The 23,491-nt window shown below is 39.4% G+C and overlaps 1 protein-coding gene across 8 annotated transcripts in view; it reads right to left on the bottom strand.

Annotated features, from left to right (window-relative positions):
• Positions 1–23,263, bottom strand: part of MARK1 (microtubule affinity regulating kinase 1) — a 138,954-nt gene extending 115,691 nt beyond the window's left edge. For 5 of the 8 annotated variants that reach the window (XR_004244986.2, XM_032136293.2, XM_032136296.2 and 2 more), the window contains exon 1: positions 22,504–23,225. Coding sequence is in view for 7 of the 8 variants with exons in the window: in XM_032136293.2 (XP_031992184.1) it covers positions 22,504–22,554 (51 nt within the window). In the remaining variant the exon portion in view is untranslated. Of the gene's footprint in view, positions 1–22,503 lie in introns of all 8 variants that reach the window. The other 3 variants (XM_032136289.2, XM_032136290.2, XM_032136294.2) reach the window with 1 other exon arrangement.
• Between the last annotated feature and the right edge of the window lie 228 nt (positions 23,264–23,491).

Here is a 23,491-nt window from a genome sequence, read left to right as displayed (position 1 = left end):
CTTGTAAAAGGCTGAGCTCGAGATAAACCCCAGGAATGTCCTGTCTACAAAGCTTGTGCTCTTAAACATTATGTAACACCACAAATATGTCCATTCCCACTGAGGACATCTATGTCACTAAACAACTCTCCTCTTCTGTGCTCTGCTCTAATTCCCTGCTTACCAAGCCACCTGCAGATAATTCAGCTTCACAGTGGCCCTCTTACACTTAATACAAGCATTCTAGTAAAACAGAAAGACTTCATGTTGTAAATGTAATACTTTTTCTTGGTATAAAAAGGAATAAATCCATGATGTAAAATACAGAAATTTAAAAAATGAAAACCATGTAATTCAGGAACCCTGAGATGCACTTAAAACTGGCAAATTTACTTCTTCCAAGCTTTAATTAAATGGAATAATAACAGCAGCATCAGCAGCTAGCACTTCTACTAGGTGTCAGGTACTGTTCTAAGGACACTATATGTGTTCAGTTAGTTAAACAAAACAACAACTGAATAAGGTAGACACTTTTGTTCCATTTTACATGTAAAGAAACAGGTATAAGGAAGTTAAGTGGCTTCCCAAGGTCACATCTAATAAATGCTAGAGCTAGGATTTGAACCCAAGGACTTGAGCTTCAAAGCTTGTGCTCTTAACCAAGAAATTACACTGCCTCTACATCTGAATTGTGGTATACAAAGGGCAATTACCCCTATTACCCACACAAACACAGCCTGAGGGCTGAGATAGAGGAGGCAGACAGGGAGTGGCTGAGGCTGTATTTTAATTTTAGAGGCACTTCTCCCTAAGATACTCCCCTACACCCCAAGAAGCTACTTTGGGAGGGCTTTCACTACCGCTTGCCAGGATTTATTACAAGCTAGTAATAAAAGAAAACACTTACCTAAATTATCTAAAAATATCGTGTTAAATTCTTTTCCAAACTTCCTAGTTCTTTCACTCTCACAAGAACAAAAACGTTACAGCAAACTCATGCCAGAAATTACAATAGGTGTTTGTTCTTTATTTATTAATTATTATTATGATGATTTTTTCTGAGATGGGAGTCTCACTGTCACCCAGGCTGGAGTGCGGTGGCATGATCTCGGCTCACTGCAGCCTCCGGCTCACCGCAGTCTCTGCCTCCCAGGTTCAAGCAATTCTCCTGCCTCAGCCTCCCAGGTAGCTGAGATTACAGGTGCCCACCACCACACCCGCTAATTTTTGTATTTCTAGTAGAGATGGAGTTTCACCATGTTGGCCAGACTGGTCTCAAACCCCTGACCTCAAGTGATCCACCAGTCTCTGCCTCCCGAAGTGCTGGGATTACAGGTGTGAGCCACCATGCCCAACCAGATGTTTGTTCTCTAAATCATTACATTTAATTTAATACTCTAGTAGTCAGAGCTTTATTCTACGACCTTCAGTTCAGTTATACTTAGTAAATCTAACAAAATCCAGTAATTATTTCCTAATATAAGCTAATAATCATATCAACTTAAATTAATTTTTTGAAGTAGATTGAAATTTTAACAATAACTTTAACTTATGATCATGAACATAAAGAGAAGAACCTCTCTCCGATATACTTCAGATGTTCACCAAAAAATGACCAGAATTTAAACAGCAAATACTGTATCTACATAGCATCACCTCATATTCTTAAAGTACTCCAATATTTCCAGGGAATGAATGAATCTTAATTGTATACATTTACTAAACAACCAATGAGTTGCTACTATGTGCACAGCACTGTGGTAAAGTATTGTAGGAAGAGGAATGTATTTTATTGACATACTCTTGCTGTTTTTAATCCAGTAAGGCAAGCAATTCTGCAAAGTGCAGGTATCACTGTTTGCTTGATACAGGAGTCAGTAATAGTGTTCTTGGTCTCAAGGAGTTTGCAGCATTATGTGTGTGACAGGCTTAAGAAAATCACAGTACAGAGGTTGGGCACGGTGGCCCACGCCTGTAATCCCAGCACTTTGGGAGGCCGAGGCGGACAGATCATGAGGTCAGGAGATCCAGACCATCCTGGCTAACACGGTGAAACACCGTCTCTACTAAAAATACAAAAAAATTTAGCCGGGTGTGGTGGCAGGCACCTATAGTCCCAGCTACTTGGTGGGCTGAAGCAGGAGAATGGTGTCAACCTGGGAGGTGGAGCTTGCAGTGAGCCGAGATTGCACCACTGCACTCCAGCCTGGGCGGCAGAGCGAGACTCCATCTCAAAAAAAAAAAAGAAAATTACAGTACAGTTTGACACTACTGTCACAAAGTACATACGAAGCAGAATTAGCAACTGATAAACACTCAATTCTGGCAGAAAGAGGAATAGAGTCTCCTCACTGACCATACTCTTACCTCTCCTTGTTTTTCTCCCCTCCTGGAAAGGAAGGTAGAAGGGAAAGGTGGAAGTGATCAACCAACCTGGTTCCAACCTTTTCTATTCAAGACTTTCTTCCGTAGGATGTTCTTTGGGCACTGGTAGTTAACAATTCACTAGTAAGCCAATTCCACTGGTTTAAACAGTGGCTACTAGTACATACTTCATTTCCTTCTAGTTCTTGGTATTTAGGCAATACAGAAAGAATCTAGAGTGGCCAGAAGGATCAATGGCATGATTTATTACTGCTATTCAGTTAATAAATAATTTCTGTAGAAAAAAGTACCCAAGACAGTTTATAGGTAAGTAGGTACCAAAATGAGATGTACCAGTAAGAGCCATAAGAAAGAAAGGTTAGTGATTTGATCCAAGATAAACGAGCTTATCCATAGCTTTTTGCTTTCTATTCCTATAGTTGCTTTTTTTTTCTTTTCTCTTTCCTTTTTTTTTTTTTTGGAGAGGAGTCTCACTCTGTTTCCCAGGCTGGAGTACAGTGGTGCGATCTTGGCTCACTGCAACCTCCACCTCCGGGGTTCAAGTGATTGTCCTGCCTCAGCCTCCCGAGTAGCTGGGACTACAGGCGCACGCCGCCATGCCCAGCTAATTTTTTGTATTGGTAGAGACAGGGTTTCACCGTTGTTGCCCAGGCTGGTCTCAAACTCTTGAACTCAGGCAATCCACCTGCCTCAACCTCCCAAAGTGCCAGGATTACAGGCGTGAGCCACCGCACCCGGCCAATTAGTTGCTTTTCATGACTAAAAGCAGGCTGGAGACTATCTTTACAAAGCAACAATATCCCTCCTTAAGTAACTGAAGAGGCAGTAATAGAAAGATAAATCTAACCCAGAACAGAGCAGTAGCTAAATAATCTTTCCCTTTAGTTCAACTATATTCATCACTGATTAAAAATCACCAAGACCAATCACCATTAAAGGACAATGAAATACCAATCCTAGTATTTGCTAAATCCTTCTCCTTGCCCCGTTTCATCATCCTATTCTTCTGCCCTAAATCTAGAGAAACTCTACTTTCTAGTTTACTAAGTGATTGTTTTATGGTTACCATTGACATCTGTAACCATACTCCCAATACATACCATCACAGTGAAAAATGTGTGGGATTTCATTATGAAATGTGAATCTTTTCTTAACTGGTGTTAAATAAAAAATTATTCTGTTTGTTAATACTATAAGGAAAACTTTACTCAAGACTATTCTAATAGTGGTATTACCATAGAGAAAAGAGACAGGCTCAACTCTGAATATTGCAAAGATGGCTAGGGATTTACAGGCAAGGAGCAGAGTGACAGGGTCAATAGATGGAAAAGTATTAAAGGAGACATCAAGGGTAAGGGGGTTCTTGCAAATGACAGGCCAAGGACTCAGACATCAAAGATGGGGGGTGAAGAACTCAATCAGCTATCAGGGGTGGTCAGATATCAAGGGTGGTATCTCACCAAACTGACTTAGCAAGATTCTTTGCTAATTCGGAGTTGTGCAGGCCCAGTAAGGACAGGAAGGAAATAGAGGGCCAAGGTCAAGGCCTAGTTGAGAACAGGACTCTGAGCAGCCGAACTAAAGTTTGTCAAGAGTCTTTGTCACTAGCACTGGCGTCTCCCCTTTACCAAACCTTTCTCTCATATGCCAAATAAAGTGTATATAAATACTGTATTAAAAGCGCTTTCAGGCTGGGTGTGGTGGCTCATGCCCGTAATTTCAGCAATTTGGGAGGCAGAGATAGGGTGGCTCGCTTGAGCCCAAGAGTTCGAAACCAGCCTGGGCAACATGTTGAAACTCCCATTTCTACGAAAAAATACAAAAATTAGCCAGGCATGGTGGTGAGCACCTGTAGTCCCAGCTACTCAGGAGGCTGAGGCGGATGGATTGATTGAACCTGGAAGGCCAAGACTGCAGTGAGCTGTGATCACGCTACTGCACTCTAGCCTGAACAAGACCCTATCTCAAAAAAAAAAAAAAAAAAACAACCATGAGAAAGCAGCCCACTGAATTTAAAAACTAGAGTGTTTCTAAAGCATGCAGGCACACAGAAAATATTTAATACAAATCTCATCAAGTTGACCCTCCACCTAAATCCTCCAAGAGCTTCTGCGGCCTCCAGGACTGGTTCTTGCTATGGCATGTAAGGCCCTGCCTAATCTCAAGCCAGGCCCTCTCACTAAATGCTGCCCTCTTCAGGGCGATACTCTCCTCTTCTCCACTTCACACTCGGGGCCTTTGTGCAAATGCACCTTCCACCCAGAATGCCCTCTTCTTCCCACCAACTCAACTTTCCATAGAGCCACTTGGTGAAGGAGTACTTATCTTTCAAGCCTCATTTCAAAGGCTTTCTTTTTTTTTTTTTTTTTTTTTTTCGGTATCTATAGAAGTTTTTTTTTGTTTTTTTTTTATTATTATACTTCAGGGTTTTAGGGTACATGTGCACAATGTGCAGGTTTGTTACATATGTATCCATGTGCCATGTTGATTTCCTGCACCCATTAACTCGTCATTTAGCATTAGATGTATCTCCTAATGCTGTCCCTCCCCCCTCCCCCCACCCCACAACAGTCCCTGGAGTGTGATGTTCCCCTTCCTGTGTCCATGAGTTCTCATTGTTCAATTCCCACCTATGAGTGAGAACATGCGGTGTTTGGTTTTTTGTCCTTGCGATAGTTTACTGAGAATGATGTTTTCCAGTTTCATCCATGTCCCTACAAAGGACACGAACTCATCATTTTTTATGGCTGCATAGTATTCCATGGTGTATATGTGCCACATTTTCTTAATCCAGTCTATCGTTGTTGGACACTTGGGTTGGTTCCAACTCTTTGCTATTGTGAATAGTGCTGCAATAAACATACGTGTGCATGTGTCTTTAGAGCAGCATGATTTATAGTCCTTTGGGTATATACCCAGTAATGGGATGGCTGGGTCAAATGGTATTTCTAGTTCGAGATCCCTGAGGAATCGCCACACTGACTTCCACAATGGTTCAACTAGTTTACAGTCCCACCAACAGTGTCAAAGTGTTCCTATTTCTCCACATCCTCTCCAGCACCTGTTGTTTCCTGATTTTTTAATGATGGCCATTCTAACTGGTGTGAGATGGTATCTCACTGTGGTTTTGATTTGCATTTCTCTGATGGCCAGTGATGATGAGCATTTCTTCATGTGTTTTTCGGCTGCATAAATGTCTTCTTTTGAGAAGTGTCTGTTCATGTCCTCTGCCCACTTTTTGATGGGGTTGTTTGTTTTTTTCTTGTAAATTTGTTTGAGTTCATTGTAGATTCTGGATATTAGCCCTTTGTCAGATGAGTAGGTTGCAAAAATTTTCTCCCATTCTGTAGGTTGCCTGTTCACTCTGATCATAGTTTCTTTTGCTGTGCAGAAGCTCTTTAGTTTAATGAGATCCCATTTGTCGATTTTGGCTTTTGTTGCCATTGCTTTTGGTGTTTTAGACATGAAGTCCTTGCCCACGCCTATGTCCTGAATGGTATTGCCTAGGTTTTCTTGTAGGATTTTAATGGTTTTAGGTCTAACATATAAGTCTTTAATCCATCTTGAATTAATTTTTGTATAAGGTGTAAGGAAGGGATCCAGTTTCAGCTTTCTACATATGGCTAGCCAGTTTTCCCAGCACCATTTATTAAATAGGGAATCCTTTCCCCATTTCTTGTTTTTGTCAGGTTTGTCAAAGATCAGATAGTTGTAGCTATGTGGCATCATTTCTGATGGCTCTGTTCTGTTCCATTGATCTATGTCTCTGTTGTGGTACCAGTACCATGCTGTTTTGGTTACTGTAGCCTTGTAGTATAGTTTAAAGTCAGGTAGCGTGATGCCTCCAGCTTTGTTCTTTTGGCTTAGGATTGACTTGGCGATGCGGGCTCTTTTTTGGTTCCATATGAACTTTAAAGTAGTTTTTTCCAATTCTGTGAAGAAAGTCATTGGTAGCTTGATGGGGATGGCATTGAATCTATAAATTACCTTGGGCAGTATGGCCATTTTCACGATATTGATTCTTCCAACCCATGAGCATGGAATGTTCTTCCATTTGTTTGTATCCTCTTTGATTTCATTGAGTAGTGGTTTGTAGTTCTCCTTGAAGAGGTCCTTCACATCCCTTGTAAGTTGGATTCCTAGGTATTTTATTCTCCTTGAAGCAATTGTGAATGGGAGTTCACTCATGATTTGGCTCTCTGTTTGTGCAAGAAATTTGGGACTATGTGAAAAGACCAAACCTACGTCTGATTGGTGTACCTGAAAATGATGGGGAGAATGGAACCAAGTTGGAAAACACTCTGCAAGATATTATCCAGGAGAACTTCCCCAATCTAGCAAGGCAGGCCAGCATTCAGATTCAGGAAATACAGAGAACGCCACAAAGATACTCCTCGAGAAGGGCAACTCCAAGACACATAATTGTCAGATTCACCAAAGTTGAAATGAAGGAAAAAATGTTAAGGGCAGCCAGAGAGAAAGGTCGCGTTACCCACAAAGGGAAGCCCATCAGACTAACAGCTGATCTCTCAGCAGAAACTCTACAAGCCAGAAGAGAGTGGGGGCCGATATTCAACATTCTTAAAGAAAAGAATTTTCAACCGAGAATTTCCTATCCCGCCAAACTAAGCTTCACAAGTGAAGGAGAAATAAAATACTTTACAGACAAGCAAACACTGAGTGATTTTGTCACCACCAGGCCTGCCCTAAAAGAGCTCCTGAAGGAAGCACTAAACATGGAAAGGAACAACCGGTACCAGCCACTGCAAAAACATGCCAAATTGTAAAGACCATCGAGGCTAGGAAGAAACTATAGCAACTAATGAGCAAAATAACCAACTAACATCATAATGACAGGATCAAATCCACACATAACAATATTAACGTTAAATGTAAATGGGCTAAATGCTCCAATCAAAAGACACAGACTGGCAAACTGGATAAGGAGTCAGGACCCATCAGTGTGCTGTATTCAGGAAACCCATCTCACGTGCAGAAACACACATAGACTCAAAATAAAGGGATGGAGGAAGATCTATCAAGCAACTGGAAAACAAAAAAAGGCAGGGGTTGCAATCCTAGTCTCTGATAAAATAGACTTTAAACCAACAAAGATCATAAGAGACAAAGAAGGCCATTACATAATGGTAAAGGGATCAATTCAACAAGAGGAGCTAACTATCCTAAATATATATGCACCCAACACAGGAGCACCCAGATTCATAAAGCAAGTCCTCAGTGACCTACAAAGGGACTTAAACTCCCACACAATAATAATGGGAGATTTTAACACCCCACTGTCAGCATTAGACAGATCAACGAGACAGAAAGTTAACAAGGATATCCAGGAATTGAACTCAGCTCTACATAAAGTGGACCTAATAGACATCTACAGAACTCTCCACCCCAAGTCAACAGAATATACATTTTTTTCAGCACCACACCACACCTATTCCAAAATTGACCACATAGTTGGAAGTAAAGCTCTCCTCAGCAAATGTAAAACAACAGAAATTATAACAAACTGTCTCTCAGACCACAGTGCAATCAAACTAGAACTCAGGATTAAGAAACTCACTCAAAACCGCTCAACTACATGGAAACTGAACAACCTGCTCCTGAATGACTATTGGGTACATAATGAAATGAAGGCAGAAATAAAGATGTTCTTTGAAACCAACGAGAACAAAGACACAACATACCAGAATCTCTGGGACACATTCAAAGCAGTGTGTAGAGGGAAATTTATAGCACTAAATGCCCACAAGAGAAAGCAGGAAAGATCCAAAATTGACACCCTAACATCACAATTAAAAGAACTAGAAAAGCAAGAGCAAACACATTCAAAAGCTAGCAGAAGGCTAGAAATAACTAAAATCAGAGCAGAACTGAAGGAAATAGAGACACAAAAAACCCTTCAAAAAATTAATGAATCCAGGAGCTGGTTTTTTGAAAAGATCAACAAAATTGATAGACCGCTAGCAAGACTAATAAAGAAGAAAAGAGAGAAGAATCAAATAGATGCAATAAAAAACGAAAAAGGGGATATCACCACCGATCCCACAGAAATACAATCTACCATCAGAGAATACTACAACCACCTCTATGCAAATAAACTAGAAAATCTAGAAGAAATGGATAAATTCCTCAACAAATACACCCTCCCAAGACTAAACCAGGAAGAAGTTGAATCTCTGAATAGACCAATAACAGGTTCTGAAATTGTGGCAATAATCAATAGCTTACCAACCAAAAAGAGTCCAGGACCTGATGGATTCACAGCTGAATTCTACCAGAGATACAAGGAGGAACTGGTACCATTCCTTCTGAAACTATTCCAATCGATAGAAAAAGAGGGAATCCTCCCTAACACATTTTATGAAGCCAGCATCGTCCTGATACCAAAACCTGGCAGAGACATAACCAAAAAAGAGAATTTCAGACCAATATCCTTGATGAACATTGATGCAAAAATCCTCAATAAAATACTGGCAAACCGAATTCAGCAGCACATCAAAAAGCTTATCCACCATGATCAAGTGGGCTTCATCCCTGGGATGCAAGGCTGGTTCAACATACGCAAATCAATAAATGTAATCCAGCATATAAACAGAACCCAAGACAAAAACCACATGATTATCTCAATAGATGCAGAAAAGGCCTTTGACAAAATTCAACAACCCTTCATGCTAAAAACTCTCAATAAATTAGGTATTGATGGGACGTATCTCAAAATAATAAGAGCTATCTATGACAAACCCACAGCCAACATCATACTGAATGGCCAAAAACTGGAAGCATTCCCTCTGAAAACTGGCACAAGACAGGGATGCCCTCTCTCACCGCTCCTATTCAACATAGTGCTGGAAGTTCTGGCCAGAGCAATCAGGCAGGAGAAGGAAATAAAGGGTATTCAATTAGGAAAAGAGGAATTAAAATTGTCCCTGTTTGCAGATGACATGATTGTATATCTAGAAAACCCCATTGTCTCAGCCCAAAATCTCCTTAAGCTGATTAGCAACTTCAAAGGCTTTCTTGAGCACCTGGCCCGCCTCTCCTTCCTTCTTTACTCTGTGTTCTAATCAGCTGGATGACAAGGAACTGCAACTTTCTACTATACTTGTTTGTCTCTAAGTCTGTCTCCCACTTCAGGCTCTGAGTCACTCCACAGCAGGGTACAGGTTTCATTTGTCTTTGTATCTTTATCATCTTAAATTGTGATGAAGTGAACAGAAAAGGAAATAAAAGCAAACCCTCTTTTCAAATTGTGAAAGCAGCACTGCTGATCCCAAAAGGAAAGGTAGTCTTGTTAAACCTGTTACCATATACTTTACAGGTAGTTCACTATAATTTGGTACTGTGGCTCAGCTTATTTGTTTACTACCTGGACTAACCTGATATAGTGGTCAAAACAGTATTAAATAACACTTTCTCAGGAGAAAGATTCAGCCTATAACTAAAGCCACTGTCTTCATCTCTTTTCTGTTGCTATAACAGAATACGACAGACTGAGTAATTTATAATGAACAGAAAGTTATTTAGCTCATGATTCTGTAGGCTGGGAAGACCAACATCAAGGGGCTGGCATCTGGTGACGACCTTCAGCCTGCGTCATCCCATGGTGGAAGGGCAGAAGGGCAGAAGGGTAAGCAAGTGTGCAAAACAGAAAAGCACTATGGGCACGGCTTGCTTTATAACAACCCACTATCGAGATAACTAACCTGCTACTGAGAAAACATTAAGCCATTCATGAGGGCTCTGACCTTAAGACCCAATCATCTCTTATTAGGCCCCATCTCCCACCACTGTTGCATTGGGTATTAAGTTTCCAACGCGTGAACTTTTGGGAGACACATTCACACCACAGCAGGCACCATATGGTAAACTCCTTTTTCGGTTGCCATCTCCCTTCCACTTTATTGTTAACCACATAAATTTGAGGAAAGGGAAGGGAAGAACATGAAATTCCTCTTTTACCCCTTTCTTATATCTCACACCTATAACAACCACATGCATGTACCTTATTACTTACAGAAAATTCCCTGATATTTTCTACTGTTGTCATCACCTACAAAAGGATTGACTTATCATTTTTTCCATCCTACTTTCTAAAATATAGCCATCAACTATAATTGTTTTTTCATTTTCATCATAATATGAGGTTAATTACAATGTAATCATCATCATCACATAAATCAGTGTTTCCCAAAACCTAGCTGGTGGATATCTGTGTAAGAATTCCCTAAGGGTTTGGAGAAAGAGAAATTCCTAGACCCCACCCTAGAAAAACTGAGCAAGAACAAAGAATGGGAGGGAGCAGGAGTTAGGAAATGCAAATTTGAAACAATCTCCTCAGGTGGTTCATAAACTCACTGTATTTGAGAATAAATAAATAAAATAGACCTTGGTTTATTAAATTGTTGAGTACCAAAAAATATGCCAAACACTATGCTAGGTAATAAAGGATATACAGAAATAATGCTGGAAGTGGTCCATGGCCTCAAAATATTTTCAATTTAGCTAGAAAGCAGAAGTTTATACGCAGAAGAATTAGAGAACAATGCTAAACTCTGTGGCACAGAATGGCCTCTAAACTACAGTCCAAGGTACTTTTAGCTTCAAAATGTGTAAGTATGCACTCCCATAGGAATACTAATAAATTACATATGAATTACTTTATAAATAGATTATGCATATTAAAAAGTATAGTATAAAAAATTTTGGAAATATATTGAATTCTGATGGTACAAACTTTTCAGTGATTAGCAAAATATTATTAATGTTATACAATACAAATGAATGTTTCTTGAGTTTGTAAATGTTGGCTTAACAATTTGTGATAAAGAACTGAAGGACTGATTATAAGTCCAGCTTATGTTGCTACTTAATTTCAGTGACTGTCATGGCTAATGAGAGCATCTCACACAAATGGAAGTAGGGGACAACTGCTTGCACTTATTTAATTATGATGCTCATATTTCGATCTATTCACCAATTATGCAAAAGTTCTGTTAGATTTCCACTTTGCCTGAGCCATTCTTGAAAATTAATCATTCTAACAATTGTAACAAATTTCAAAAATCTAGCAAATTTTCAAATGAAAGATTCATAAACAGAAAATTATGCACATTTTAAAGTATACAGATATGAGAATTTCAGAAATGATACATGGTTTAGGAACATAAGTATGGAAATTTACATAAGTATGGAACATAAGTATGGAAATCCCATAAGTATGTAAATTTCTGAAGACCCATTTACAAAAAGCTTATTCCAGAATTTCTACAGTGCAGTAGGCATGATATTATAAGGGGCACTCCAAAATAGTACATATTTTTTAAATGAATTACTGAACTATAAGAGAGTAAGAAAGACCTCCAAGGGCAAAACAAAAGCAAGTAAACAAACACAAAAAAAACCAAATCAACAAACAACAACTAAAAGTTACCACAAAAGCCTTAGTTACCCTGGAGTCAAATACTAAGCCTCGGACTCACTACAGGGTTAGAGAGCTGAACCTACAACTTCCAGGAATCCCTACAGGAGACTAAAGTGCCCCAGGTCAGTAGGGGTTCCCAGCAGAAGCAAACCCAATCCCTTTCTGAAGGAAGCATCCTCAATTTAGGCCCCCAAGTTTCACACAAATAACAATTAGGCAAAGAGGAGTTCACCATCAAATACCAGCACATTCAATAAGAAACAACCACAGTGAATGATACCATCAAATACTAGCACATTCAATAAGAAACAACCATAGTGAATGAGAATTAGCAGATATCAACAATAAATCTAACCTCCTAGGGACTTCAGATAATAGAATTACCAGAAACAGGATGCAAATTACTATATATTAAATGTTCAAGGAAATGAAGATGAAATCATAAAATAAGCAAAGCCCAAGAATCTACTTAAAAAGGCAGACAAGCTTAAGAGAAAAATCTTAAAACTTTTAGAAATTAAAAATGATAAATGAAATTAAAAATTCAACAGATGGGGAAAAAGAAGAGTGGAGCATGGATCCAATACTCTGATTTTTAGGGGACTGCCAGAGGGACTGGTTTTAGATACTAATAGAACCCAGCTTACACTAGATGTCACTACAGAAAAATCAATGAAACACATAGGAATACAGCAAGAGAGGATAAGAGGGACAAAAACCCACAAGACAGAAAATAGTTAACAAAATGGCAATAGTAAGCCCTTCCCTATCACTAATTGCACCAAATGAAGATGGATTAAACACCATAATCAAAAGACAGAGTTGTTGAAAGATTAAAATATAAGATCCAACTATATGTTGTGTACAAGAGATTCACTTTACATTTAAGGACACCCACAGGCTAAAAATTAAAGGATGAAATAACCAAAAGAGAGCAGAAGTAGCCAAACTTACATCAGATAAAACAGACCTTATGTCAAAAAGTGTCACAAGAGACACAGAATAATATTACGTAATGATAAAAGGATCAATTCATGAGGAAGCTATAACAATTATAAATACATATGCGCCCAACATCAGAGCAGAAGCAAACATGACAGAACTGAAGGCAGGAATAGATGGCAACACAACAATAAAAGATTTCAATACCCTACTTCAATAATGATAGAATATCTAGACAGAAGATCAACAAGGAAACAGAGGACCTGAAGAACACTATAGAACAAATTGACCTAATGGACACACAGACATACAGAGCATTCCACCCAAAAGCAGCACAATATAAATTCTTCTCAAGCACACACAGAACATTCTCCAGGACAGATAACAAAAATACAACAGCAAAACTTATGGGATGCAGCAAAAGCAGTACTAAGAGGGAAGTTTATCATGACTTCATTAAAAAACACCTACGTTAAAGAATAAGAGGCTGGGTGTGGTGGCTCTTGCCTGTAATCCCAGCACTTTGGGAGGCCAAGGTGGGTAGATCACTTGAGGTTGGGAGTTTTAGACCAGGCTGGCCAACATGGTGAAACCCCGTCTCTTCTAAAAATACAAAAATTAGCCAGGTATGGTGGCAGGCACCTGTAATCCCAGCTACTCAGGAGGCTGAGGCAGAGAATCACCTGAATCCAGGAAGCAGAGGCTGCAGTGAGCTAAGATTGAGCCATAGCTCTCCGGCCTGGATGACAGAGCAAGACTCTAACTCAAACAAAAAAAAAAAAAAAGAGAAAGACTTCAAATAAATAATCTAACTCAACACCTCAAGGACTAGAGAAAGAAGAGCAAACTAAGCCAAAATTTAGCAGAAGAAAGGAAATAAAAAAGATTAGAGCAGAAATAACAAATTAGTGAATATAAAAACAACAGAAAAAAATCAACGAAAGACTTGGTTTTTTGAAAAGATCAACAAATTTGACAAACCTCTGACTAAGAAAAAAAAGGACTCAAACAAAATCAGAAATGAAAGAGGAAATATTACAAATGATGCCACAGAAATAAAAAGGATATAAGATACTACCATGAATAATCATATTCCAACAAATCAGATAACACAGAAGAAATGTATAAATTCCTAGAAACATATAACTTACCGTGATAGTTAATTTTATATGTCAACTTGACTAGCCTGAGGAATGCTCAGATAGCTGGCAAAATATTATTTTGGGGTATATCCAAGAGAGTTTTTCCAGAAGAGGTTAGCATTTTGATCAGCAACTGAACAAAGCATATACCTTCACCAATGTGGGCAAGCATCACTCAATCCATAGAGAGAGCCCGATTGGAATATAAAGAAAAAAAAAAACAGAAAATGTATTTCTCTCTTCTTCAGCTGGGATATCCATCTTATCCTGCTTGCAGGCATTAGAGCTACTGGTTCTTGGGCCTTCAGACACAGACTAAATTATATCACTGGTTTTCCTGGTTCTCCCACTTTCAGATGAAATACTGTGAGACTTCATGGCCTCCATAATCACATGGACCAGTTCCCATAATAAATCTTCTCATATATCTGTGTATAGCCTATTGGATTTGTTTCTCTGGAGAACCCTAATAAACCTACAAAAACTAAATTATGAAAAAATAGAACATCTAAACAAAGCTATAACTAATAAGGAGATTGAATCAGGAATCAAAAACCTTCCAACAATGATAAGCCCAAGACCAGATGGCTTCACTAGTGAATTAAACTAAACATTTAAAGAAGAATTAAAACCAACCCTTTTCAAACTCTCCCCCAAAAAGAAGAGAAGAGAATACTTCTTAACTCATTTTATAAAGCCAGCATTACCATGATACAAAAACCAGAAAAACTCACTACAGGAAAAGAAAACTACAAGTCAATATCCCTAATGCATATCAATATAAAAATTCTCAGGAAAAAAAAAAACCTAGCAATTCAAATTCAACAGCACATTAGAAGGATCACATACCATGCCCAAGAGGGAATTATCCCTAGGATACAAGGATGGCTCAACATACAAAAATCAATGTGATATATACCACATTAATAGAAGGAAAATTAAAATTGCCTGATCATCTCAATAGATGCAGAAAAAGTACTGACACAATTCAATACCCTTTCATGATTAAAAACACCACTCAACAAAATAAGAATGGAAAAAAAATTACATCAACATAAAAAAGACCATATATAAAAAGCCCACAACTAATATAACACTCAGTGGTAGAAAACAAAGGTTTCCCTTTAAGACCAAGCACAAGACAAGGATGCCCATTCTTGCCACTTCTATTTAACCTAGTATTAGAAGTCCTAGGCAGAGCAGTTAGACAAGAAAAAAATAAATAAATAAAAGGTATCCAAATCAGAAAGAAGTAAAATTATCACTGTTTGTAGATGAGATTATCTTATATGTAGAAAACCCCAAGGATTCCAAATACCAAAAAAAGAACTGCTAGAAATAATAAACAAATTCAACAGTTTCAGGCTACAAAATCAATGTACAAAAGTCAGTTACATTTCTATGCACTAACAAAGAACTATCCTAATGGCATTTTTTACAGAAACAAAAAAATTATAAAATTCATATGGAACCACAAAGGACCCTGAATGGCCCAAACAATCTTCAGAAAGAACAAAGTTAGAAGCCTCACACTTACTGGCTTCAAAACATATTACAAAGCTGTGGTAATCAAAATAGTATAGTACTAGCTTAAAGACAGAGATACACACTAAGAACAGAATAGAGAGCTCAGAAATGAACCCATGCATACACAGTCAAATGATTTCAACATGGATGCCAAAAATTCACAATGGGTAAAGGACAGTCTTTTCAACAAATGGTGCTGGGAAAATGGATATATATATATGCCAGAGAATGACACTAGACCCTCATATTATATCATACACAAAAACTATCTCAAAAGGGATTAAAGATTTAAACTTAAGACCTGAATTATAAAACTCCTAGAAGAAAACATAGGAGAAGAGCTTCATGATATTGGCCTTGACAAAGATTTCTTGTATATGATATCAAAAGCACAGCCAACAAAAGCAAAAATAGACAATCAGGACTAAATCAAACTAAAAAGCTTCTGCACATCAAAGAAAACAACAGAGTGAAAAAGCACACTACAGTATGAGCAAAACTATACGCAAACTTGATTAAAAAAACTTGATTTTTAAATATGCAAAGGAGTTGAATAGACATTTCTCTAAAGAAGACATACAAATGGGCAACAGGTACATAAAAAGATGGAGAACATCACAAATCATCTGGGAAATGCAAATCAAAACCACAGTAAGATATTTACTTTACAACTGTCAGGATAGTTATAATTTTAAAAACCATAAAACAAAAATAAAATAAAAATAGAAAATAAACATTGGTGAGGATGTAGAGAAATTGCAACCCTTGTGCACTGTTGGTGGAAATGTAAAATGCTGCAGCTGCTATTAAAAACAATATGAAGTCTCCTCAAAAAATTAAAAATAGACTTACCATTTGACCTAGTAGAACTACCATATGACCCAACAATAGAACTAACATACAATCCATTTCTGGGTATTTATCCAAAAAACTAAAATCAGGATCTCGAAGAGATCTTTGCACTCCCATATTTACTGAGGTATTATTTATAAGAGCCAAGAAGTAGAAGCAACCCAAATGTCCATCAGCAGATAAACGGATAAACAAAGCAAGGTACATAATACAATGGAATATTATTCAGCTATAAAAAAGAAGGAAATCCTGTCATATGCTACGACATGGATGAACCTTAAGAGCATTGTGCTAAAATGAAATAAGTCAGTTACAGAGGATAAATGCTACATGATCCCATTTTTGTGAGGTATCTAAAGTAGTCAAACTCATCAAAGCAGAAACTAAGAGTGGTGGCTGCCAGGGTCTGGAAAGAAAGGGAAATAGGGAGTTGCTGTTCAATACGTACACAGTTTCAGTCACACAAGATGAAAAATTTCTAGAGATGTGCTGTACAATATTGTGCCCATGGATGAAATTGGAGGTCATTATGTTAAGTGAAATAAGCCAAGTACAGAGAGACAAATATGTTCTCACTCATATGTGGGAGCTAAAAAAGCGATCTCATGAAGATAGAGAGTAGATCGGTGGTTAACAAAGGCTAGAAAGGGTTAGTAGGAAGGGGAGGATGAAGAGAGATTGATTAATGAGTATAAACATGCACTTAGATAGAAGGAAAAAGACCTAGTGTTCAACAGATCACTCAGGTGACTATAGTTAACAGTAATCGATTGTACATTTCAAAATAGCTAGAATAATTTTAATGTTGCTAGTATAATGAAAAGATCAATATGTAAAGTGATAGATATCCCAATTGCCTTAATTTGATTTATGAATGTATCAAATTAACACATATACCCCCAAAATACGCACTAATAGATCTAATACGTATCATAAAATTAAATTAAAAGACGTGAAAAAATAAAAAATTGCCACCTTACCACCACTAAAATCTACTCCCTCCCCACCAAAAATACTGTACTGTACACTTAAAAATTTGTTAAAAGGGTGTATCTGATGTGTGCTTTTTACCACAACGAAAAAAAATTCAACAGATAGGTTAACAGGGTTATATACAGCTGAAGAAAGATCTAAACATATATGGTAACTATAGTATAGGTTATACTACAGACTGGAGTACAGAGAAACAGTGAAATAGGAGGAAAAAAAATGAATGACAGGTTAAACGTGAAGGATAGAATGATAAATTTTAGCACATCTAACCAGAATGCCAGAAATACTATGCAGAACAGAGGTAAGGTAACATTCAAAGACATAATGGTTGGTACATTTCCATAACTGATGAGACATATGAATCCATACAAGATAGAGACAGACAGAAAGGATCACACACCAAATAGCAGATGACTCCTGAACAGAAACAATGTAAATCAATAGACAATGGAATACCACCTTCTGAGTGGTGAAAGAAATCAAACTATCAACCTAGAGTTACAGACTAAGCAAAGCTATCTTTTAAGAATTAGGGCAAAATATGTCTTCAGATCTAGAAAAGTTCATGACTAACAATCCTTTACCAAAAGAACTTCCACAGATATTCTTCAGGAAAAGAGAAAATGACCCCCAAAGGAAACAATGAGATGGAAGAAGAAAAATAATAACAACAAAAATAATAATAACAACTTTAAAATCATGTGTCTAATTCTATATGACCTGGATTTTTATTTAAAAAAAAAAGACGTAATAATAGCATGTAGGTCAGAAGTGAAGTGACAGACACTAAATACATTTCTTCTTCCAATGTATTGCCCTGCACACCCACTTTAGAGACCACTGATGTGGACTATATACATCCACCACTGTTCAGCTACAACAAACAACAATATTAGCTGCAGTCATTTCAGAAGTCTTGTTAAAACAATGAGACAAGTCATAAAGGATTTGTAAATTTGATATGAAGGGACAAGTGCAAGGCACTCCACACAGGAAACAGTAAAGGTTCAGAAATAGGGATAGGGATGGCATACCCTGTTCTTCCTCTAATAAAGTATTTTATACCATTTCATACGCTCTTCTAAAATCTTTTTTTTTTTTTTAAACAGGGTTCACACTGTCACCCGGGCTGGAGTGCAGCGGTGTAATCTTGGCTCACTGCAGCCTTTATCTCCTGGGCTCAAGCAACCCTCCCACCTCAGCCTCCGTAGTAGCTGTGAATGACTACAGGCACACACCACCATGCCCAGCTTATTTTTGTATTTTTAGTGGAGACAGGGTTTCTCCATGTTGCCCATGCTGGTCTGGAATTCCTGGATTCAAGCAATCCTCCCACCTCGGCCCCACAAAGTGCTGGGATTAGAGGTGTGAGCCACTCTTCTAAAATCTTTAAGACACAAACGAAACAAAAAACAAAAAAACACCTTCTAGAAGTAACAGCATGAGTACAGTAATAGTGGAAGGTGTCAGATTTTCATTATTAACCTTGAAGGACAGAATTATTAACCTTGGGTAGGTCACTAAATTTTCTCTCTGAAGGCTTCATTCAGCCTCTCAGGTTGTAATACGTAATGTCTACCCTCACCAATGTCACCAATATATTTGATGAAAAATGAAAAAATTCAAAGGGGGTGTTACAGCACTGATTTCTTATATACTAGTACTAGTCACTGTGCTGGGCACTGGCAATACAGACTAAGGGAGACAAAGTCAGGCAATTAGATGCTATGTGATAGGTACTGTGACATGTGAAGGATGCACAGAAAATCTAAGGGTAGTGACAAAGGTATGCTTTCCTCTCACTTCTTCATGCCATTAACAATGATCCTCACAAGACAAACTACTGATGGCAACCTTAGTTACAATAGGTAATCATTATAATCACCGCCATGAATTTCAGTATGTCACAAGACTCAACATCGTCTTTTTTTATTAAAGACTTTTTAATCGAACTGAATTCAATTTTAAAACATCCCAAGAAGTAGTGAAAAGAGTTTTCTTCATACTCATCAAAATTTCATCACAGAAAGCTAGGCTGAGCATTTTTGACCCATTAATAATTAGCATAATCAGAGTTTTTCCCAAATACTAAAAATTTTTTTCTTGTTTCATTAAAAAACATGTAAGAGTAATGATAATATATTATCCATATCCATGGTGGAATTATCCAAATAAAATCTAACAAAAGAAAAAAAGAGAAATCTTTTTTACTCTTTTTCTGAACTGTTTATAATCTAAAATCAACACATTTTGCATAGATTCTATTACCTGCAACACATATTTTTTTACTTTACTACAAAGTGTTTATTGCCTTAAAAGTTAATCATTGGTTGTCCTGTTGTATTTAGCCCGTTGAGGCCTATTAACAAGGCACACATAAATCTTTCATCAAAGAAAATACTCCTGAAAAAGTACACATAGACTGTTCTTAGAGAAAAGCAATTCTTTCTCATTCTACTATATATAGTAGTAGTATATAAGAGATCAGTGCTATAATATTCCTCTTTTGGGGTTTTTAATTTATCCTGAATACATATTAGTGACACTGAGAAGGGTAGATATTATATATTCCCAAGGAGACAAAATCCAAATACGTTATATGGATGACCAAAGAAATGTTTATATTAACTGCAAACGACAACGAAATATCAAGATGGTGTTTTAAATTACTGTATTTGTTGATTTTAATTTCTAAAGAAAATAAAATGTTTTTAGTTAGTGTCCTTGATATACCAAAGGACTTAGAACCCTTTAATAGTCATATGAATATAAAAGTTTCGTAACTATTTTTAAAAATATGTCATGTAATTGAAAATGACTACAAACAAAAATACATTTTGGCTGCCATACTGGCATTAATATATTAGCTAACAAGCAGGTTTGTTACTTTATTTCATCAATGAGAAGTAAAAATGGATGATGCCATTTACTACCAACTAGAGAATAAAGAGAGTCACCAATGGTGATTTAGTAGCCATCAGTGGTGGCCTCTTTGATAAACACCTATAACACCTATAAACCAATTTAGCCCTATTCACACAATGTCTTCTACTATACATTACTTGTTTGGGATTATTACCTCTTCTGTAAGCTCCTTGCAGGGAGAGATCTTATCTTAAACACTACTTCTATATCCCCTTCCCAACCCTTTACCTAAAAAATGAACATGCTGAGTGCATACTTATTGATTAATTGACAGGTGTCGTATAATAGATACTTTCCACAGCAATTAGGAGAAAATAAGGATGTGGGTAAAGTAAGCTAAATGGAGATATCATTATGTACAACACAATAAGGCACAAGACCATAAAAGTGACTTTGAAATAACATGTTCAGAAACAGCAGATCAGTTTATACAGCATAATCATTTTCAGAAGGTACTCACAACAAAATTTATACTATTATTGCTTAGCTTTAAAATCCTTTTTTGTGTGTTCTTACATGAGAAGCTGCATTTTGTACTATTCCTTAACGCATATTTCTGTAATTATATCTCATGTCTTTATGAAGTACCTTATTCATACAAGTATGAGAAGAGCTATACTATTCAAAATCTAAAAGAAAATAAAAACGATGTATTTTTCCACTCCTCCTGGGTTAACACATACAGTAATTTGCTAATAAAAACAAAGGTTATCATCTGTCATACTTTTCATTCACACTCTTGAATGACAGGCATTTTTTTAGTGTTCCTGTTAGAAAAATTCTGTGCCAACTCGGCTTTAAAACCAACTTAAACCAAAATATCCATCTTTTTCTCTGACCTTGTTCAATCTCTCAATCAAAATTATTTATCAATTATATTTTCTAAAATAGTTATGATGCAAATGAAGTTCTAATTTATGATAGCAGCAGCCTTACACTATCTTTCCCATTTTAAACGCACGGCGCTAGAGAAGACAAAAGCACACTCTGAAACATCTTCATAGGTCCTCTAACAATGGTCTCTTACTAGAATTTCTTCTCTCTTTGTATAATTATATTAAATTTCTGTGCTTCCCTCCTAAGATGAAATCATCTGTTTATACCCCCTCCAACAACTCAGAAGTGAGCTTGTATCCTTTCTCTCGTGCCTTTTGTCTAAGAACACCAAAGTGCTTCGTTATTTTATTTTATCAACCCCAAGAAGTCAGTGGTACATCAAAAGCTGGACGGCTGATGAGATAACTAGACAGAGAGCTCTGGACAGCTGACCAAAACTTAGTACCCCTCTAGGTCCTTAAAATCAGTCGGAAAATCAGCCAAGCCCTATTTACAGGTCTTGAGTGTTTTAAACAAAAACAAAAACAAGAAAACCTTCCCACAAAGGAACTTGCACACACACACACACACACAACTGTACTTTTCAGAAGGTGGAAATACAAGGGATCTTGTTCTTTTCGTTTTTCAAGCGTTTAAAAGCCAGGCACATCTGCATCTTGATAACAGCTCCAGAGTGCAATCTGATCAAAGACACAGAAAATCCCTCCTTCAAAGATGTGCACCTTGTGACACTCCAAGGAGGAGGAGAGATATTTAAAGTAAAACCTGCCCTGCATCATTATCACTGACTTAAGGAAGAGATTAAAAAGCCCTTGGCTTCATGTGGCTTTTCAACATTTTGCCGTAACCCCAGGGCCATAGATGCTGTTCGTGAAATTCTTCTACTCATCCCTACTAAGAGTGTCACAGCAGTATAAACTCATACACAAACACGCACACATCTCCACTTCCATTCCCATCCTTCTCCCTTTGGTGCCCATGACCCAAAATGTGGACACAATGTTACAAAAAGCAGAGTCATGGGGCAATGCGGGGGGAGGAGGGGAGGGTGCAAAGGATTGAAAGATCCAGAAAAGCAAGAGTGTGAGAGGTAGCCGGCTCGTCTGCTATTGTAAAGCAAGCATTCATTAGGGTGGGGGCACAGAATGCAGAGGTAGAAATAAAGCAATCCTGACTGCCCACTCTGCCATCCCATTCTGCCTCTCTGCCCTCCATCACCCCATCCGCCCCTGGAGGACCACCTCCGAGCGAGAGGGCGCCACTTACGTTTCCCCACCCTTACCCTTGAGGGGAAACAAGCGAAATGGGGTTGGAATGAAGAATAGGGCTGAGCAGTGGTTGAGGGTCATGCCGGGCTCCAGGTGGGGACCCAGCCGCGGGTGGCCGCGCGGAGGCACGGGGGACGGCCCAAGCGCGGGTGAAGTGGGGATCAGAAGGAGGGTCTCGCCCCCACTGCTCCCGAGGGAGGCTCCGGTTACTCACGTTTTCCGTGTCCCGCTCGTTCACCGTCGGCAATGGCGTCCGGGCCGACATTTTGTGCGGGCAGCGGGGTCTGGCCGGGGTCTCGCTGGCCGGGCTGGGGTGCGGGCCCCGGGGGCGACAGGAAAGAGGTGCGGACGCGAGCACAAGGCCGGGGCGAGCGGCTCCCGCAGGCCGCGGGGCGGTGCAACAAGCGGCCCCGGCGAGGGAAAGAGGGAAGAGGACGCGGAGGAAGAGGAGGGGGAGCCGCTTCCCGCGGCGGCGCCGCCGCGGTATGCGGACAGTAACGAGGCAGGGCTTCGGGCGAGGCGATTGCCCGGCGCTGGCGGGGCGGCGAGGCTGGCAGGATGCGGCGCCGAGGGGTGGGAGGCGTGGAAGGGGAGCCGGGAGGCGGCGGCGAGCCCCGCTAGGCTCTCCGGACCATGGGTGAAGGTGAACCCGGTGCCTCAAATCACTGCCTGGCTCGTCCTGGCGAGCGCCTGGGCGTCAGGAACCGCGGCCCTGACAGCGTCGCCCGCGCCGCGCCCCGTTCTCCGCCTCAGGTGTGCGGCGCCGCCCGACCCAGCCGCATCCACACGCCCGGGGCCCAGCGGCGGCGGCGCCCGAGCCCCCGGCGCGAATGTCTTGGCTCAGTCCGCGCGGTCACAGCCACCGCCGCCGCCGCCGCCGCGCCTCAGTCAGGAGGAGCGGCCCGAGCCGGCTGCGCGCGGAGCAGCGGGCGCGGCACGCAGCGCCCAGAGGCACTTGGCGGCCGCCGCCGGGTGGGCGGGCGCCAGCCGAGGGGGCCTCTCCATTCATTCCCTCATTAGGGATGCGGAGCCGCCTCCTCCCCTACTCCTCCTCCTCCTCCTCCCGCGCTCTCTTGCCCGCCTGTCCCTGTGTTTATTTTTGTTTCGTGCCCCACCCGCAGAGTTTACGGTCGTCTAAGAGCCTCTGGAGGTTTTATTTTTATTCGTGTTTGGTTTTTGCCAGGTTGAGGGTGAGAGAGAGC

The sequence above is a fragment of the Hylobates moloch genome, unplaced genomic scaffold, assembly GCF_009828535.3.
Source record: "Hylobates moloch isolate HMO894 unplaced genomic scaffold, HMol_V3 SCAFFOLD_18, whole genome shotgun sequence".
Classification (NCBI taxonomy): domain Eukaryota; kingdom Metazoa; phylum Chordata; class Mammalia; order Primates; family Hylobatidae; genus Hylobates; species Hylobates moloch.
Note: the sequence above shows the minus strand (reverse complement) of the source record. Positions and strands in the feature narration are given on the sequence as shown.